We start from the raw sequence: 20,176 nt of genomic DNA on the forward strand, positions 1-20,176 counted from the left end.
TGATCAGAATGCTTTTTTAAAAAGAGGTTTGGGTGGAGTAGGAGGAAGCTCTCCCTACAGCCTTCCAGTTTATCATTTAGAAGTGACACAAAAGCTCTCACCCCTTTCTGCATTAGCTGAACCACTTTGTGGACTTCAAGTGTGGGGAATCCACTTTCAGGACTCAGAAAGATTTGCAGGCCACCGATCCTGGGTAGCAGGAGATAGTGTGGAGGCCAGTAAAGAACAGGAGCACAGAGACAAATGGGGAAATCCATCACCTGGCAGCTTTCTGTCATGCACAGCACATACCTTGGGGCTCCTAGTGGCAGAACCTCTGGGTGTTACAACAGGGTGTCACAAGGTGTAGCTGTCTTGGTCCATAGTGAGTCAACCAGGTAGCCTAGAGAGAGTACCTGTGAGGCCCAGAGACCTGAGGGCTCATGGTGTGGGCTCTGATCTTTTTGGCAGCTCTGGGTGGTTCAGAGCCTTCTCCCAACCAGGTGAGAGGACTGTTAGACTCACTATCATTCCAAGTGTGTAGACCAACTGTAAGTGCAGCTGTGGAGTGGGATATCGCCCATACTTGGGGTTATTTGTCTCATGCTGCCTATGATGGGGGACAGAGGGTCTCCAGAACCAAGAGTCGACTGGATGGGGCTTACTAACACTTTAGAGGTTCCTGAGGTCTCAAGCTGCCATTGACTGCCAGGGATGGGTCGCTTGGGGTCACCCCACTCTTTGCTGAACAGACTTGGCATGGACTAAAAGCTTGGTGCGATGTGAGGCACTTTCTGGCCTGATGGCCCTGGGTGTGTGTGATCTGCCCTGTCTCGGGCAGTCACCGGGATTCCCAGGACTGGGATTAGACCCCCTCTTCAGAGCTCTGCCAATTGTGGGCCTCGTGCAGATGAGAGTGCCAAGCGAGAAATAAAGTGTGTGGGGATGAAAAGCTGCACTGAATCGCTTTCAGCCCATTGTTCATCTGGGGAGCTTAGAGGGGATAAGAGGGTAGCAGGCCCCTTTGAAATTTCCTGAGCAAGTGAATAGGAGCGCCCCATAAAGCATGAAAAGAGCCCCGGCTGTTTCTCCTCTCACAATGGCCAGCGTGGGCAGCCAGGGGCTGAGGGGCTTGGTGAGGGGGGTCAGCTGCCCTGCTGGGAGTTGGGAGGGGACAGGGCTGGGGAGGGGGACCGAGGGGGTCACAGGCAGCCTTCAATAGACTCCAGAAGGTTGGAGTTCATTAGACACAAGCCCAGGGAAGCAATCGTCTCATTTGCGACAGAACCAATTAAGTCCCAGGGGCCTTTGCAGGCAGCCTGGGTAGAAGGTGGGGCAGGGCTGGCCTGGGCTTGGTTACTGGTGAGCCGCACGCCAGGCCTGGATGTGCAGAGCAGGCAGGGGCTTCGAAAGAAATCATTGCCTTCTTCTAGAGCCTGCTGCTGACTTCTGTTTCCCCTGCTAAGTAAAAAGCCCTGTTAAAGATGGCTGGGGATTTGAGTCTCCATTATAGGCCTCTGAGAAGGCTGTTTTATGAGCCTGTCACTCAGAACCTGTATTCTTGGAAGAAATGATTGTCGAATGTTTTTTTGTTTTTTAAAATATTTTTGGAAGTTAACTGGCAGACTTCCAGCAAAATCCTAAACCCTAATCCGTGGGGCCTTGGGGACAGAAGGAGTGCGGGGCCGCTCCCAGGCATCAGGCGTAGGAAGATGGAGCACGGGGGGCCAAGGACTTCAGAAGCAGTGGCGCTGTGCCACCCAAGTAGAGCCTGGCGTGCAGTGGTGGCAGGACTAGGAAGCCGAGCCCACGGCGTGGAGGACTGGCTCCTCTTTCTGTGTGGAGCTGCTCCTGTCACTAAGGTCAGCCACGTTTGTAGGTTGCTTCTGCTCAGAGTCCCCAAATCAGCACAAGATGATTTCCTCCCATTCCATACAGGGCGATTTGTTGTATTTATTTATTTATTTATCTTTATTCCCTTATGTCTTATTTATGGGGGTTTGTTCTGGACACCGGGGAATGCATCCAAGCAGACTTCAAATATTACCTTATCTTACAAACCAGGCTTTTGATGTTGGCTGTGATCGGAGGCTGCCTCAGAGTGGCTGCCAAATGCAGATGCACATGGATGCGCGTGTGCAGGAGCCTGCTATTTCAAAGCCACCGGAAAAACGACATTCAGGTTAGGTCGGGCACAGCGGAGTCAAAAGGCTCAGCTAATTGGCTTGGCTTAAATGGCAGCTAAGTGGAGTCCACACTTCAAAATCTGTGCTCCCCAGAAACAGCTGGGCCTGGCAGCGGGCTCGTTAGCTAAAATGTTTATAATTAAAGGAGACTGTAGAGGGACCAGAGCGCTGGCACTCTTCAGCCCACAGTTTTGAGCAGCCAGGAAACTGATCATACACTTCTAGAACTTGAATAAAAGGAGAGAGAGAGGCCCCCTCTTGGAATGAGGGACTGTGTGGGAAGAAGATTCTTGGCTGGGGGAGTTAAAGCCACATTTCCTTGAAGGTGCCTGTAAATTCCTTTGCACCTTTCCAAGCTCAAATCTCCTCTGTCTACTCTGTTCACAAGTTGCCTTTCACACATTTGGATCCTTCACCTGCCCTGGGTGTTTGGGGAGTGGGGCGGGGTGCATTTGAAATCATTTGGTCTTCTTGCCTTCAGTCTGGCTGTCACCTGCTTCTCCTGCCACCTTCCTCTTCTCTCTCTCTCTCTCTCTCTCTCTCTCTCTCTCTCTCTCTGTCTCTCTGTCTCTCCTACCTTGCATTGAGAAAGCAGAAGAGGTATAAAGCTTTACCACGGGTTTCCATCCAAAAGGAAAGCAGAGAAAAGACTGTTCATGGACCTGAAAGGAGTTTCAGAGGGGACAGATGGAGGACCATCCTAGAACTGTCGAAGCCTGTGTCACTTGTGCAGTGGCAGGGTCTGTGGGCTTCTTGATTCTTGCCCCCAAGATAGTCATGAAGAGGACTGGAACAGAGCCATCCACTCTTAGGTCTCTGAAGGTGGGCAGCTGGTCAGGAGAGGGCCATGAGCACCACCTGCAGCCCTGGACAGTGCCAGTGGATTAGACCAGCATGTGCCTCCCCGAGGCCACGTATTTACCAAGCTGCACGCTCAGGGGCTGGAGATGCTGAAGTCAGGTCCAGACCGTCTCCCTCTCCCTGGGGCTCTGTTCATCATGCGGTGAAAGGAAGGATTCATCGGTGGGATCACCTCCACCGCTCACATTCCCAGACCAGGGAGTATTAAGTTGTAGAGAGGACCTTCTAGAACCTTCCTCAAATTTTCTCTTTTCTTTCAGGATGTCCAGTGACTCCTTGGGGTTTAGGAAATGGCACCACTCCATTCAGACCCTCTGGAAGTTCTGCTCTTCTGGTGGGCTGGGAGTGGCATCCGGAATGACGATGGCCTTAAGGGTGGGCTGCTGAGTCATGGACACCTGTTTTGGAGTTCAGCAATGGTTTAATTTGACCCTGGGTCTAACAGCTACTGACTATGACTTCGGGCAAATTGTTATTTCTGCTCACCTGTAGAATGTGTGTTCATTAAGGTTCTTTTTTTTTTCCTTTTGGTACTAAGGACTGAACTTGGGGGCACTCAACCACTGAGCCACATCCCCAGCCCTATTTTCTGTTTTATTCAGAGACAGGGTCTCCCTGAGTTGCTTCGCTTTTGCTGAAGTTGGCTTTGAGCTCATGAGCCTCCTGCCTCAGCCTTCCGAGCCCTGGGATTACAGGAGTGTGCCACCGCGCCGGGCTTCATTAAGGTTCTTGTGAGAAGGAAGTCCGATGATTTGTCAGATGTTTCAGCCAGCATCTGACCCCCAGTAGGAACTCAGTTTGTGGGAGCTGATGGCCTGAGGTTGCAGTCAGTTGCCTTGGGAGGGAGTTGGTTCCTGGTCAAGCTAGATGTGCTCACAGGAGTCCAGTCTTCTCCTGTGTCTGGCAGATAATAAATTAGTTTCAGGTGACTCAGTAAGGTGCTGGACTTAGAGCCCTTCAAGGGCCTGGTCAAGTGCAGGCCTCAGTGAGTAGCTAGCTGACTGGGAGACCTGCTTCTCATGGGCGCTGGTCAGCCAGCTTGCCCCTGCCACAGCGCACACTCTCTGCTTGCTGCCCTTTCCCCTTTCTGCGGGGAGCATGACTCATGCTTGGAAGTTCTTGCCCCCGCCCCCCAGTGATCCCCTTGGTGCACCCTCCAGCCCTGGTGTGGCTCGCCTAGGTTGGCCTGTTGCTCTAGTGCACTCTCCATCGTTCCCTCAATGGCCTTGTTTGTGGCCTAGGTCAGCCAACTTGGGGAAGAGCATCACTTAGGATAAGGAGCCACAGGTCACCCAGTTCCTCCTGGTGCTCCCTTGGTGTTCTCAGGCCTTGTTCATGGTCAGCACTGCTGATGCACCAAAGATGTCTTCCTTCCTTTCACCGCATGATGAACAGAGCCCCAGGGAGAGGGAGACGGTCTGAACCTGACTTCAGCATCTCCAGCCCCTGAGCGTGCAGCTTGGTAAATAAGTGGCCTCGGGGAGGCCCATAAATGGGGGGAGGCGGCACACACAGTCACTCCTTAACCATTCTACTGCTTTCAAGAATGAAATGAAATGCTTTTCTAAAAAGAATCATAGCAACTCTGGGTCATTGTTTAGTGTCTGCTACCTTGAGTGGAGGCTTTCTTTTTAAAAATTCTTACATTTGCTAATGTTTTGTTCTTGTTTTTAAATAGATTGATGGACATATGGGCCCATAATTCCTTCAGGTTGCCCTAAGGTCTCCTTTCAAGAAGGACTTCCTTGCCCAAATTATGCCCCAGTTTGTTTATGGAGCGGGTGTTGGAGCCAAGGGAAATCATAGGGTGATTTATCAAAAAGACGGACTTTGGGAATGATTGAGAAGTTGACTGCTGGAGATTATGCACACCTTCTGTAATGCCTGGGTTATCCTCTGTGGGTTTGGTTCCCATCCCTCCAACCTTTTGCTCTAGCACCATGTGTAATGCACTGTTTTCCTAAATTGGAATAATAACAGGCTGTGGGGAGAACCAAAGGGGCCTGAGAACCTTCTGTTTGGGGCACCTGAAAACAGGAAAGCCTTTGCTCTGTATTGGGTTGGCTGGAGGACACACCAGTTCTGAGACAGCCGCCTGAGAAATGAACGTCCTAAGCTCCTTTCAAGTTGATGCTTCTGCATCTGCGAGGGGCCAGGTTCCCAGTGAGGGTTGATGGGCAGGATTTGGAGTTGGTTTGGCAACTTGGCCTTAGGTGGCTCTTTCCCTGTGGGGACACTGATCAGGTCTGGCGGTGTGTGGTGCTCTCCTGTGGAAGTGTGTGGCCCTGTGCTCTGGTAGGGTCTCCGGACAGCATGTGTGAGTCCACGCATGTGCTACCGTGATCCCTGTGAGCCAATGGATCGTGTCCTTTTCTTTTCCTTAGCGATGGAATCCCTCCTTACCGTATGGGGAGTAAGAAACAGCTCCAGAGAGAAATGCATCGCAGTGTGAAGGCCAATGGCCAGGTGTCCCTACCTCATTTCCCGGTGAGTACAGATTTCAGGGGGGAGGTGGGGAGGTGCAGTTTTCTCCAGAGCCGAGTCCTGAAGAAAAGGATGGGAAGTGGGGTGGGGAGGTACAGGAGAGGAAGAGCTGTACTTAAGGTCCCCCAGGGGAAAGAGAGAGAGGAAGAGCAGGATGAGAGGCAGAACATGGTTCTGTGGGGTGTGGTGACAGTGATGTAGTGATGAGGTTCAAGATGACTTATGTTTTGAATCTTTTTTACATTTTCTGAATCACAAAAGGGAAAGTTCCCTATGAGAAAGAAACCAGATTAGCTCCTTTCCAGAAACTAAGCAATGCCAGGAGATGACTGCACGATGAAGTCATTTGCATTCCCACGCAAATGGAAGCCTGCTGAGGGCAGGGAGTTTTGTGCACTCTGTATTCAGACTAACAAGGTTTCCTGAAACATAGCAGGTGCTCAGTGAATACTTGATAGAGTGCACGAATGGGGAGTTTAGAGGAATCTGCTCCTTTGGAAGGAAAGCCCTGTCCCTGGGACTTCTTATTGCATTGATGCATGGCTCAGTCATTTCAGTGATCCATTTATCTATTTGGCCATTTCCCTTACTAACTTCTGAAGCCCTGGAGGACAGCTGTTCTCTTGGGCCTGTTTCAAACCTCAGAAGCTGGGTTAGTACCTGCTGATGAGTCTCTGCCAAACACATTTGAAGGAATGAAGTGTTTGGAGGTGAGGGTCCCATGAGCAACTTCTTCCTATGATTAAGGTAGTGGGTAAAGGATTTCTCTGGAACCTTCCTTTTATTTACGTGTCCCTGAAAGTAGTTGGTACATGGCCCCCTGAACTCCAGAGCTACCCCTTAAGCATCCCATTTCAGGGATATGCTTCTCAGAATGTCCTGAGATCCAGGATGCAAGGACACCCTTCCTCAGGGAAGGGAGGAGAGCACCCAGCTTATAGCAGGTATCTGCCAACTTCAGAGTCCAGTTGGTCTGTCTGGCTATGTGGTATTTAGGAAATTAACACATCAGTGCTAATCCTATGTTGCATCAGTGCAGACCACAGCTCTCCTCTGAACGCTTGTCACAGACAAGGGCAGGCTTACTTTGTCTTCAAATCAGAACACTTAATTAATTGGAGTGGGGGGCGGGTGTGCCCCAGAATTCCCTTTCTGCCCATGCAGTAATGTGGATGACAGGTATTTCTGACTGGGGTGGTGGTGGCATGTATGTTAACAATGGAAAGTTCTCTTGTCCAGGCTTGTAAATTAGATGATTTTGTCCTGGGGTGTGCAAATCGACTTCTTCCACCAGGCCTTACTCTGATGGGGGCTGGGCTGCGTGGAGCCCGCCTCGGTGAGAATGGCCATCTACCCGGGGGCCTTTCAGGTTTCCGAAGCTAAGTGGTTGCCGTGGCAAGGCCCGTGTCTGCAGCTGGGGAGATGCTGGCCTTTTTTTGCAAGTTGGCATTCTGCTCCCCCACCCCAGAGAAGCCGGCAGAGCAAGAGGGAGATGAGGAAGAAGGGGTTAGAACAAGTGGAGAGGTGGGGGGTGTGGTGGGGGGAGCAAGATGACAGAAAAAGGACAGAAAGCTGGGCGGTGGGGGTCCTCTCTGTTTGCTGCTTTTGGCAGGCGTTCTCGGTGCCTTTTTATATTCTGCACTTGATTTGGAGATGTTCCCTTTTCCCTTGATAGATCAGCTTCAGGCAGCCGAGCTCAGCAGTGTTCTGCTCCTCGCCTGCAGCAGCTTTCTTCATTTTCTGTACAAAGAGATAGGGAGGAGGGGAGGAGAAAAACGGGGAGATCCAGGACAGTGTGGAGACAACACCACCTCAAAGGTGCGCAGTGTGCGGCCAGGAAATAAATTACCACTTCTGCTCTGATCTGGGGCCGTTGGACTCTTTTTTCCCCTCTTCCTCCCCCCACCTCCTTTCCAATCTTACTTTTCTAATTTCCAACTCCCTTTCTGTTTAGCCTCTACTTTTTATTCCTTGAGTTGGTTTCTCTCCCCTCCCCACCTCAGAGGCCTGCTTTTTTTTTTTTTTTGATGTTTGACAACAGTCTTTGAAGATTTTCTACTTCAGAGTAGCTACTGATGGGCTGGTTGTACTACAGAGAGAACAAGCAGGGCCTCTCGGAGTGCGACCAACTGCTCCTGCCCAAGGCAAACGCTGGTGGGGACCATGGCTCTCCATGAGGCCGCGGCGCCCGCACATAAAAATCCCGAGCAGCCCAGGCCGCCTCGCCAATCGCTCTCCACCCAGACGTGGGGACGAGGCGCTTCCCTGGCCCCGCTGCGGCCAGGGCCCGCCGCCAGTGCCCTCCGGGCCGCTAAGCGTGCCTGTCCCTTCCCCCGCCTCCTTAGAGAACCCACCGCCTGCCCAAGGAGATGACGCCCGTGGAACCTGCGGCCTTCGCGGCTGAGCTCATCTCGAGGCTGGAGAAGCTGAAGCTGGAGCTGGAGAGCCGCCACAGCCTGGAGGAGAGGCTGCAGCAGATCCGCGAGGTAGCGCCCCCCCGTGTGCGCAAGCGTGGCGCCCCGTGTGGGTGAGAACCTGAGCCCGGGGCCCCACCTGCCACCTGGGTCACCTCCCCTCTGCTGCCTCCCCTTCCAGGACGAAGAGAAGGAGGGGTCCGAGCAGGCGCTGAGCTCGCGGGAGGGGGCGCCTGCCCAGCACCCCCTGTCCCTCCTGCCCTCTGGCAGCTACGAGGAAGACCCGCAGACGATTCTGGACGACCACCTGTCTAGAGTCCTCAAGACCCCTGGCTGCCAGTCACCCGGCATGGGCCGCTACAGCCCGCGCTCCCGCTCGCCCGACCTCCACCACCACCACCACCACCACCAGCAGTACCACTCCCTCCTCCCGCCCGGGGGCAAGCTGCCCCCCATCGCTGCTTGCCCACTGGTCGGCAGCAAGGGCTTCACAACCAAACAGACGACGAAGCACGTCCACCACCACTACATCCATCACCACGCCATCCCCAAGACCAAGGAGGAGATCGAGGCAGAGGCCACACAGAGGGTGCGCTGCTTCTGCCCTGGGGGCACCGAGTATTACTGCTACGCAAAATGCAAGAGCCACCCCAAGGCCCCAGAGCCCATCCCCGGGGAGCAGTTTGGGTGAGTGTCAGGAGTCCAGCATGTCCTGGGTGGAGCTTCCCTGTCAGCCCAGGCCCTGGACGGGTAGGAGGTGGGGTCCAAGGTCCTGGGCACTTGGCTTCTGGGAGGTGGGCAGAGGCGGCTGCAGGGTGGCAGGTGGCAGGTGCATGGGCGGGCTTTCCTCCTCGCACTCCATCTGCTGACTGCCTGGTGCAGAGTCCTGGAGACTTAACTGGCTGGCTGGGTTGAGTGTGGCTCTTGGTTCCCCACAGTGGCAGCAGAGGCAGTACCTTGCCCAAACGAACCGGGAAAGGCACGGAGCCGGGCCTGGCCCTGCCCTCCAGAGAAGGAGGGGCCCCTGGAGGAGCTGGGGCCTTGCAGCTTCCTGGGGAGGAAGGAGACAGGTCGCAGGATGTCTGGCAGTGGATGCTGGAGAGTGAGCGGCAGAGCAAGCCCAAGCCCCATAGGTAAACACGGGCAGCCGCCTCCGTGCGGAGGTATTGTGGGGATGGCTATTTTTGAAGTGGGGAAAACAAATGTGACTGTTTGCTCCTGCCCTCTTAATATTAGACATTGGACTGGGCAGACCACAAAAATGTCATGTTTTGGCAATGACCCGTGTTGGTGTTATGGTAGAGTTATTTTCTTCTTCTCCCTCTCTCAGCAGAATACACAAGTCTCTGTTGAAGTCACATTTTCCAGTTTTTCTAACCTAATTTCTCTTTCTTTTTTCTTTCTTTCTCTTATTCCTTGCTTAGTGCCCAAAGCACAAAAAAGGCCTACCCACCGGAGTCTGCCCGTGGGTCCTCAGGTGAACGAGTCAGCCGGCACCATCTGTGGGGTGGCAGCGGGCACCCCCGGCCGGCTCCCCGCCCCCACCCCTTTACCCAGGACCCTGCCATGCCTCCCCTGACACCACCCAACACCCTGGCACAGCTAGAGGAGGCCTGCCGCAGGCTGGCAGAGGTGTCGAAGCCCCCAAAGCAGAGGTGAGTGCAAGGGGCCTTGGAGGTTGAGGCAGGGGTTGGGTTTTGAGGTGGAGACGTGGCCTGTTGCTGATGGGAGGGCCCTCCTGTGGGGGGAGAGATTGCTTGGGGCTGAGTAAGAGCCTCCTTTCTACCCTCTAGAAATTGCTGGTTTAGCTATGATCATTCTGCCAGTTAGAGCAGGATCTGTTTGCTGGGCAAGTCACACCTGGGAGCGGGAGGGTGAGCTTCAGCATCTCCTTACAAATCCCACTCCTTATGAATGTCTCCTGACCATTAAGGTGGGTTAGATGAATGTGTAAGTAGCCACGACTAGTCCTGTCCTGGGCTCCCTGGGGTTCAGGATGGCTGTTCTGAGAGACACGGCAGGCCTCCTGAAGCCCCTGTTAACATAGGGCCCTGGTTGGGTCTCACAGGGATGGAGGTTGGGCACATGTTTCTTCAGGAGGCCAAGGAGAGTAATTTTCTCTCTGTTTTCAATTGCCCTGGGGACAGCTGTGCATCTCATAATGCCTTTGCCCTGGCTGTGTCCTTAGGTGCTGTGTGGCCAGTCAGCAGAGAGACAGGAACCACTTGGCCACTGGTCAGGCAGGAGCCATGCCCTTCTCCAACCCAAGCCTGGCTCCAGAAGAGTGAGTGTCTTTACCCAGCATTACTGAGATGTGCTGAGTGGCTTTCATTTCCGGGTACTTGTTATCTGGAATTACTTTTTTTTTTTTTTTTTTTTGTACCGGGGATTGAACCCAGGGGTGCTTAACCACTGAGCGATATCCCCAGCCCTTTTTACTTTTTGAGACAAGGTCTCATTAAGTTGCTTAGGGCCTCGCTAAAGTTACTGAGGCTGACCTCAAACTTGGAATCTTCCTGCCTCAGCCTCTCAAGTCATGGGTTTACAGGTGTGTACCACTACCATGTCCGGCTGGTACTTTCTTGTAAAACTCTTTTCAGCATATAAAATCATCTTGATTTTAACACCAGTGATGAGCAACAGTAAATGTCGATGTTGCACTCAGTGAGGATCCCGGAAAACATGTCAGTACTAAGAACTGCATCACAACACAGGTTTTCTGGGGCTCCTAGGAATGAACAGCTAGGACCTGAAGCCCTTAGCACATGGGTAGAAGCAAAGTTGTCCCATTGAACTTGTAAGTTAGTGGTATGAGAAGCATCTCGTGTCACCCTGAGCAGGAGGGAGGTTCTCTGCTGTTGCAGATAACTGACAAGAGCATCTTTTTGTTTTATGTGGTCTTCTCCAAAATTGAGCTTAGTAGTATGAGAAGCATCTCGTGTCACCCTGAGCAGGAGGGAGGTTCTCTACTGTTGCAGATAACTGACAAGAGCATCTTTTTGTTTTATGTGGTCTTCTCCAAAATTGAGCCATGATCCTTTTCAATAAGAGTAGAATGAGAAGTCTGGCTCAGTTTAATTATAGGATGGTCATTCAAAACAGTCTAAAGTTTTATTTCTTAGACTTCTTCATCCTGAGCAGTGGGCATTTGAAGTCCTGAATAAGTCATCTTCCTGGACCCACCCATTGTTGTAATTGGTTGGCCTTACGGCTACCAGCTGTCTGGCACCAGCAGCCTATTATCAGTATCATTGTTGTTGTTGTTACTTTTAAAATCACAAAACCTTGGGATAACTGGGATTGCTGAAATGACTGGGCTACCTTAGTTGTGTTTTTTTCTGTCAGAACGCTAGGTGGGCTTCAGGTAGAAGCCGCCTCTGGAGGTTCACCTCCCAGCATTCCCTAATGGGGATGAGCCTAGTAGCTCCGGTTCTTTCTCCTCTCTCTTGCCTTCATTGGCAAACCCCCCATTTGCACTAACCTGCATGGAGTCCCTCCATGTGGCATTGAGGAAGATGATACCAATTTTACAGCTGGACGTTAAACCTCCTTCCCTGCATGCTCTGTGCAGATCGTGTGATTCTGGGCTGTGTGTCCACCAGAGGCGGCCACCTCTGACAGGAGGGCCCAGGGCCCTGTGCTCTGCCTCAGTGTCAGGACACCCTGTCCTGCCTCGGTATGGCGTGGCGTGTCTTTAAACGTGTGTCTGTTTTGAGATGCTAAACTTTCTGCACTTCCTCTTATTTTCAGTCACAAAGAGCCAAAGAAACTGGCAGGAGTCCACGCGCTCCAGGCCAGTGAGTTGGTTGTTACTTACTTTTTCTGTGGAGAAGAAATCCCGTACAGGAGGATGCTGAAGGCTCAGAGCTTGACCCTGGGCCACTTTAAAGAGCAGCTCAGCAAGAAGGGAAATTATAGGTAAGAGTCCTGTGGCTTTTTTTGCTCTAGAGTTTGTTTGCTCAGAACCCAGAGCCAGAGGCTGGAGCAGCTGCCCTGGCCTGGGCAGGCCTGGGCGGGGCTGGAGGGACCGGCTCAGAGGGAGGCCCTTCCAGGGGTGCTGGCTTTTTGGTTCCTTCTCTCTCTCTCTCTCTCTCTCTCTCTCTCTCTCTCTCTCTCTCTCTCTCTCTCGGCTTTTTGGTTCCTTCTCTCTCTCTCTCTCTCTCTCTCTCTCTCTCTCTCTCACACACACACACACACACACACACACACACACACGTGCGCGTGCGCACCCCCAGTGGTAGCAGTAGCCAAAAGAGGGAGGCTGCTTGGGGTTCTCTGGGGACCTGACTGGGCTTTTTCCTCCAAGTGGACGGACTGGGAAGAAAAGGGCAGCAGTTTGCCTCCTCAGGAGAGCCGGGCTTGTCCCTGGGGTGGAGGCTCCGCCTGACATGAGGGACCTTGTGGGTGTGGGGCAGAGTGATTGTGAAGGAGAACCTGAAAGCACCCCTCCTTGTGGCTCAGGTTAGAGAGGTCTCCACATTAGAAGCTCAAGAGAAGGGCCAAGACCATGGAAGGAAGAGTCCGAGGTCACTGAGGAAGGAATGGGTGTGTGGGTGGGCACAGGGGAACAGGGCTGGCCACCCTTCCTGCTGGGCCCTGGAAGGGAACCTAACTTCTGGCCTCCTCTCCTCATCTGCAGAGTGGAAGTGCCCTGGGGAAGGCCACACTGAATTTTCTGGGCCCTTGAGAGGGTTCGGGAGCTGAGGAGAGTGGGGGCCAACCTTGGGCCATCTCTCACTTGTCTCCTCTAATGAGAGCAGATTCTGCAGAGCTCTCTGCCCTTTGTCCATGGTCTTTTTCCCAAGAGAATAGAGCTGGGCTCTGCTTCCATTGTGTCCAGGACCCCAGAGGCACTGGGAAGGTGCTCACTCAGTGCATCTGCGCCCAGGAAGGAGTGCCACCTCCTCATTGTGTGCCCCGTGCAGGGTCACAGCAGGCATCCATGCACATCCTGCCTCCGGACCCAGGGGATGAAGGGCTTAGCAACCTGTAGGGGTGGCGTGGGGGTGGCGGGGAGGTCCTTGGCTCCTGGACAGGGTCCAGCCATCCTCCCTCCAGAGTAGTCGTCTTCATCTGAGAGTTTGGGCAGGGGCCGAGAGTACTTCCTTTGGAGAGGGAGGGGATGGAGGATGGGCTGAGACCCTGCAGGTGACTGACCAGCAGGGCGTGTAGCTGAGCCTAGATCTTTCCCTTTAATTCCTGGGAAGAGACAATTCTGAGAAGTTATCAAAGGGACCAGGGAACAGGCCTGGCTGCTGCTTCTTTTAATCTTGAGGAGACACAGGTGAAACTAATTACACAAGTGTGCTCCTCCAGGGATTCATTCTGATCTCGGCTTTGACTCGGCTGGACTTTGAGGGGAGCTGCAGGTGACCTTCAGGGGAGAGGAGCCACAGAGCACGGAGCAGGCCTTGCAGGGAAGGTGCAGTCAGCCACTCCGGCCACATCTGGCTCTGATTTTTTTTCCTCAGGCACATTTAATAAGCCTGGCTTTGAAGCCCTGGCCTCCCCTTTAATGCACAAAGACTTGCACAAATGGTCAACGCTCAGATTCCTTCCTGATTGGATCAGGCTGTGGGAAGGTCCTCCTAGCTGCTTTATCTCTGCAGGGCCTGGGCTGGATTCAGTGCCCTCCTGGTGGGGTGGGGGTGGAGTGCCAGGCCTTACCCCCAGTGCTGTGTGGGCCCCAACATCTCAATTTGCACCCCCACCCCCCCCCAATAAAAAGGCCCAGCGAGGTTGGGGCTGTGGAGTGGGGACCTGGGCTGTTGAGTAATCTCAACGTGGCAGGGGTTCAAAAAGCAAACAGTCCTTCCAGACGTGCCAGACGCTATTGGTGCCAGATGTCAGAAGAAAGCAGAGTTTGCCACATAAAGCATGTTGCAGTGGAAAAGCCTGTTTCTTGGAGAAAATGAGGGCAGTGCAGCGCGTTTGAAGTCCCGGGTGGCGGGGGAGCCTTGCCTCTCCTCTCTGGAGGAGGTGCTGAGAGCCCAGGTTGGAGCGCCTGGAGGGCTTAGGGCTGGGCTGCCTGAGGGACTGGGATGGGTGCCTGGGGGAAAGAGTGACTTTCTGCTTCTCACCGTCTCCTCTGAAAGCTTCCCCAAGAAGATTGACCTGCTCCCTGGACTGAAGCATTTCCCCCTGGCCAGAGCGCTGGAGCAGAGGCGCTGACTGGACCCAGCTGTTCCCTTGGACTTCACCCTATCTCCTAAGAAAGCCTTTGGCTCACCCTCACTAGACAGGAAGAAGTTCAGCTCTTGACAAAGCAGTTGATTTTTTGTTTGTTTTGAGAAAAGGCAAAACAAACAAACAAAACCCAGCCGTGACCCTGAGAGGCTGCTCCTGCTCCCAGGGGACTGTGACCTTCCCTCTCAAGCAGCCTTTACGGGCTGGGTGAATCGAACCGCCTGAGGGGGTCTCCCTTGCTGGGAACGGGGAACCAAGAGGCCCTTACTGATCCCCTCTACAGGGCCTGGCCGAGGACAGCAGTGGTTTCCAGAGAGAGGCCACCTTTGCGTTTGTACAGTCACACAGCTTTAGGAGAAAGGCCTGGGGGTGCTCAGAGGGCCTGACTCCACAGCTCAGAGAAGGGCCTCTGCTCTTTGACTTGAGGGGGAGCAGGGGAGAGGACGCAGGAACATGGAGACCAGGGGGAGGGTGTTGGGGGGCCAGTGCTCTGTTCTGGACACTGGGACAGGTCCAGAGCTGGCCGGCCTTCTGCATGGCTGTGCCAGGGACCATTGCCCCTGGGCCCAGGGGGTGGGAAGGGCGAGCAGCCTCTGGATTGACGGACCAGCTGCAAGTCTGCCTTCTGCCGATGCCTGTGGGTGCAGGCTCTTTGCTAGGCTGGCCGAACCGGAACTGAGTCCAGTTCTGTCAGAAAGACACCCTCCCCCGAGCCTGGTTGCCACTGCAGATAAACACCCCCCCCCCCCCGCATTTGCCCTTCCCATTCTCTCCCTCCCCCAAAACGGGAGAAAGCAGCAGCTCTGCTTCCCACGTCATGTGGGCCTTGGGCAGCGGCAGGTGTGAGCTGAAGGCCGCAGCCTCTTGAGGCGCTGGTGGGAGAGGCCTGGGCGGGCCGGAGGGGGACAGCCTCCCCCGTGTGTCTGGTCCCTTTGGCCAGACGCCCCACCTGCCCCTTAATCAGAGGAGGAGAGTGACTTGCCAGCACACCTGCTGTCGCCGGTGCACAGCTCGGCTCTTCCTCGGGAAGGTGCAGTCTCCACAAACTCTTGCTGTTTTCTTTTTAAGGTATTACTTCAAAAAAGCAAGTGATGAGTTCGCCTGTGGAGCAGTGTTTGAGGAGATCTGGGACGACGAGACGGTGCTCCCCATGTACGAGGGCAGGATTCTGGGCAAAGTGGAGAGGATCGATTGAGCCTCTGGCGAAGCGTGGAGCTGGGGCCCGCATGCCCCGTCTTGGACCTAAGCAACAGCCACACGACATTTTGAAGGAAAATTAAACCAATGACGAAGACTAACTCTGGGGAAGCATTGGCCACTGGGCCTTCGGAGGGGGGGAGGTTGATTTTCATTATTCATGAGCTGGGTACTGAGATAAGAAAAGCCTGAACTATTTATTAAAAACATGACCACTCGTGGCTGTTGAAGATGCTGACTGTGTTGGAGAGCCTGCCATACATAATAGATGACTTCCTAGGGGTCTGAGATCCATAAACTGAGCGAAGCTGTGTAGCTTACCTGAACAGGAGTCCTTACTGATATTTATTGAACAGTTGATTGCCCCCAGCCCCAGTTTATGGATATGCTGCTTTAAACACGGAAGGGAGAGGGGGAGTTCAGTCGTTCTGTCTGCACTTAGGAGCGGAGCTGGGAGTGCACGGAGGGTTTCTTGGCGAAGAAGGAATTGCACCTTGCACTGCCTTTCTCCCGGGAGGATGGACATCTCTTTTTTTTTTTTTTTTTTTTTTAATTTAATGGTGCCCTACCATTGACACATGCAGAAATTGGTGCATTTTTTTACCCCTGTGCTGCTTTGTCATAAAGGTCTTGAGGGTTGGCTGTGTGTCGACATCACCTTTTTGGGGTGGTCACGTTGGATGGGCTGCTCCATCGTGGAGGAGGGGGTGCCTTGTTGGGGCCCCAGAGTCACCCTGGGACCGAGGCCCCACATCTTGTAGCCTCTCTCAGCCCTGGGCCCGGTGGCTGGGGCCGCTGGGATCCCGGCCGTGTGGTTCAAGCTGTGCTGGTATTGAAGGGACGGTTCTGATTTTTTTCCATTAGTCTTTGGACCACAGCCATTCAGGAAACTCTCGCCACCCCTGCCGCCACCCTGCCCATCCAGATGCAGGGAGACCTAGCAGCACCTCTGCTCCAACGCTTGACCGTGTTGGGGTTTGTGTTAAGTTAATGTGTACGTGGTCCGCCCTGGTCACCTGTACCATACGTCTGTATATAGTGTACGGCAAAAGAGTATTAATCCACTATCTCTAGTGCTTGACTCTGAATCAGTACAGTACCTGTACCTGCACGGGACCCCTGTGTGTCGCCCTATATTGAGGGCTCAAGCTTCCCTTAATTTTTGAAAGGGGTTTATGTATAAATATATTTTATGCCTTTTTATTACAAGTCTTGTACTCAATGACTTTTGTCATGGCATTTTGTTCTACTTATACTGTAAATTATGCATTATAAAGAGTTCATTTAAGGAAAATTACTTGGTACAATAATTATTGTAATTAAGAGATGTAGCCTTTATTAAAATTTTATATTTTTCAAAACGTTGGCCTCGTCTTTGAATCCCAGGGTGCAACAGGACACCATTTCTGCTTGAGCATCTGCCATTCATCCCGCCTTACCTGAGCCCTTAGCTGATCTGCGCCTGCCTGGAGGTTTGGTAGAACTTATTTCCTGGTTGCCAGTTGAGGCTCTTGTTGGGGAGCAGGTGTGAATGACGGCGTCCCCACGTGTACTGGGTTTTCCTCCTAGGGGCGTGTCTGCAGTCTGGCCACGCAGGTGCAAGTGGTAAGGGACTGAGGTGGGTCCTCCTAGGGGTACTTGCGTTCCACTCAGTGTCTCAGAGGTGAAGAGCCCCCCTGGAAATGGGTTTGTATCCGTGGCATAGCCAGGTGAGGCCAGGGGACTTTGAAGTCATTGCCTGCCTGTCACCCTCCCCTTTCTGGGGAGGCTGATGACCTCATCTGATCACTCTCTGGGCTGGCCAGGTGTGGGGAACTAGCAGCAGGTGATTCAAGAGTGGGCGAGGCTGGTGCTGCCAGGGATAGATGTGCTTCATGTGGACACGGAGGTCAGTGGATGGGTGGCGATTCACTGGAGCTCCCTTCCCGGGCCGAGCAGGCTTCCCCGGCCGTGTGTTGAGCAAGAAGGCTTAATCCTACAGATGAACCCTTTTTAAAACTAAGAGGACTTCTGTGGGTTGCGCTGTGTGCTGAGAGCTCATCAAGGTGGGGTCTGCTGTGGCTCTGGTTTGACTTGTCCCTGCTGCCCCCTGCCCTCGGGTGGAGGGCGATGAAGGCCAGAGTCCTGGCTCTGTGCGGGAGGGGCAGCTTGACCACAGCCCTAGCAGCACTTGGAGCCACGGCTGGGGGGGTGCGGTGTGCCTGTGCCTCTTCAGGCCTTCCCGTGCAGCCCGGGAGGAGCAGCTCGGGTGACGCTAGAGGCTAAAAGTGTACCACCTCCTGGGTGGCTGTGGGCGAGGACTTGGCATCTCAGCTGGGCTTCTCAGCTGGACCAGCCCATCACTCATGTTCTCAGCCCTTCTTTTATTGTGGAATAAACACCAAACACCTTGGCAGAATTCGAAGCGTACAGTGTAGTACTCTCAGCCACAGCGATGATGCGGTTCCACAGATACCTAGAAGTTACTCAGCTCGCAGGTTGGGATTTGCTGATTGATTGGCAAATCACCACGCCACCCACACCCAGAACTACCATTTTGCTCTTCAGCTCCATGAGTGACAGTTTTAGATAGCTCATAGAAGCAGAATCACACATTTTCTTTTAAAAAAATTTATTTTTTAGTTGTAGTTGGACACAATACCTTTATTTATTTATTTATGTTTATATGGTGCTGAAAATCGAACCCAGGGCCTCACATGGGGTAGGCAAGCGCTCTACTGCTGAGCCACAACCCCAGCCCCAGAATTACATTATTTGTTCCGGGGCTCGCTTATTTCATTTAGCAAAATGTCCTGGGGTTTCATTCATGTTGTCACATCATAAGATTTCCTTCTTTTTAAAGGCCGAGTAGTATTCCATTGTATTTCTACCCCACATTTTCTATAACTCTTCATCCAACAATGGACACATGGGTTGTTCCATAGCTTGGCTCTTGTGACTAACACTGCGGTAAACACCGGAGAGTTCCCATTTCTCCACAGCCTCACCACCACCTGGTTTTTGTTTAACATCCACCCTAACAGGGAGGAGGTGATGGTGCCTTGTGGTTTTGATTGACGTTTCCCTACTGCCTGGTGATTGACATCAAGCATCTTTTCCTATACTTGTACGTCTTAGGAGTCGAGTCTTTATCCCATGTTTTATTTTTTTTATTTTTATTTTTTTTGAATTTTTAATATTTATTTTTTAGTTCTTGGCGGACACAACATCTTTGTTGGTATGTGGTGCTGAGGATCGAACCCGGACCGCACGCATGCCAGGCGAGCACGCTACCGCTTGAGCCACATCCCCAGCCCCTATCCCATGTTTTAAATTGGGTTGTTAAGTTGTTTTGCTACTGCGTTGAAGAAATTTCTTACATATTATTGGACTATATACTTCTTTTTTTTTCTCTTTTAGATTGTGTTTATTTTTTAAATTTATTTCTTACATACAGGACAATAGTGGAATGCATTACATTCATAATCATCCATTCACAGCCCAATTTTTCGTAACTCTGTATATAAAGTATGTTCAAGCCAAATTAAGCCATATACATGAGCTCTCTTATTGATTTTTGTGTGTGTGTACATTACAATTCCTAATGCACGGTCCTCATCATACAAAATACATGTATAAAGATGTGAATTTGGTGTCAACAGACCTTATATAGAGAGACATGGTAATCATGGTATAAAGGTGAACTATGTACTTCTGCCGCTTCTCCCAGGGGCCTGTTTCTCTGCTTCTCGCTCATACTCATAACCAGGGCATCTTACCTCCGCCTGGATGTGCTCCCAGGCTAGTGAAACCTTCAATGTGTACAGAATCAGTTATGTGTGCCTTCCTCTGAGGTGGGATCCACGGCATCGCTAAACTCTCAGGGATCTGTGCCTCCAAAGAAAACACTAGAAACCCTTGGCTTGGCCTATCAGCCCCTCTTCCCTATCCCAAATCTTCATCCTCAGACTCCTTGCTAGTGCTTCCTGAGGGCCTGTTGCTTTGGTCTGTGGTGACCGAGCGCCCCCCGCCGCCCCCCAGGACAGCCAACGTCTGTGTGTCCCCCCCAGGGGGTGGTGTGCACATCCCCGTGCTGCTCAGGCCTCGGCCTCAGGTTCACAGGCTTGGGTCCTTCCACCTGCTCCAGACTTAATTCTCTGATTCTTCACCAGATCATTCTGGTCAAGAGCAGACTGGGCTGGGGTTGTGGCTAAGGATAGAGAGCTTGCCCAGCAGGCAGGAGGCCCTGGGTTCAATCTTCAGCACCACATAAAAATAAATCAATAAGTAAAGGTAATGCGTCCACCAACAGCTTTGGAAAAAAAAAAAAGAGCAGACTATGGGTGGGGCGGACCTGGGCCAGAGTCCACTTGCAGCCGACTCCTGTGGGGCAGCCACAGTTTCCTCATCTGCTCACTGAGGCCAACAGAGGTGCTGACTTTCTAGAGGGCCTGGGAAGCCGAGGCGTGTTCCTAGCGGGGGCGCCTCCTCTGCTCCACGCTCACCTGCTTCTGGCTGCACCCCTGGGGTCCGCCTGCTCACCCGTTGCCTGGCACACAACCAAGAAGGCTTGAGGCCAACCGACTCCCAGCTGGCGCCCACCTCCAGCTCCAAGGCATCTGTCAGTTTTCCTTTCTCAAACCCGAGTCCTTCCACGGTACTTGGAAATTCTAGGTTGACTCTGGCCCAGGGTGACCATTCGTGTAGGGCTCTGGAATGTGGGGTCTGGTAAAAGGATCCTATTGTATCATCCCCACCCCAGAAAACAGGAGGACCATAATCACACTGTCAAAAAGAAGGAAATAGTTAATTACCCCCAAGAAACTATTCCAGTCCATTTGAATAATTAGGGTAAAGTTATTTTGGTTTTTGGTTAAGAAAAATGTTCCT

At 52.6% G+C, this 20,176-nt stretch overlaps 1 protein-coding gene across 1 annotated transcript in view; it reads left to right on the top strand.

The window, feature by feature from the left end:
- The window catches only part of Axin2 (axin 2), a 29,944-nt gene extending 13,314 nt beyond the window's left edge, over positions 1–16,630 (top strand). Inside the window, exons 4-11 of the mRNA XM_026406638.2 lie at positions 5,411–5,513; positions 7,856–7,996; positions 8,106–8,611; positions 8,863–9,057; positions 9,349–9,579; positions 10,113–10,208; positions 11,675–11,842; positions 15,179–16,630. Coding sequence (XP_026262423.2) covers positions 5,411–5,513; positions 7,856–7,996; positions 8,106–8,611; positions 8,863–9,057; positions 9,349–9,579; positions 10,113–10,208; positions 11,675–11,842; positions 15,179–15,305 — 1,567 coding nt within the window. The 3' untranslated portion in view covers positions 15,306–16,630. The remainder of the gene's footprint in view (positions 1–5,410; positions 5,514–7,855; positions 7,997–8,105; positions 8,612–8,862; positions 9,058–9,348; positions 9,580–10,112; positions 10,209–11,674; positions 11,843–15,178) is intronic.
- Positions 16,631–20,176: the final 3,546 nt, after the last annotated feature.

Source organism: Urocitellus parryii, chromosome 7 (assembly GCF_045843805.1).
Source record: "Urocitellus parryii isolate mUroPar1 chromosome 7, mUroPar1.hap1, whole genome shotgun sequence".
NCBI lineage: Eukaryota > Metazoa > Chordata > Mammalia > Rodentia > Sciuridae > Urocitellus > Urocitellus parryii.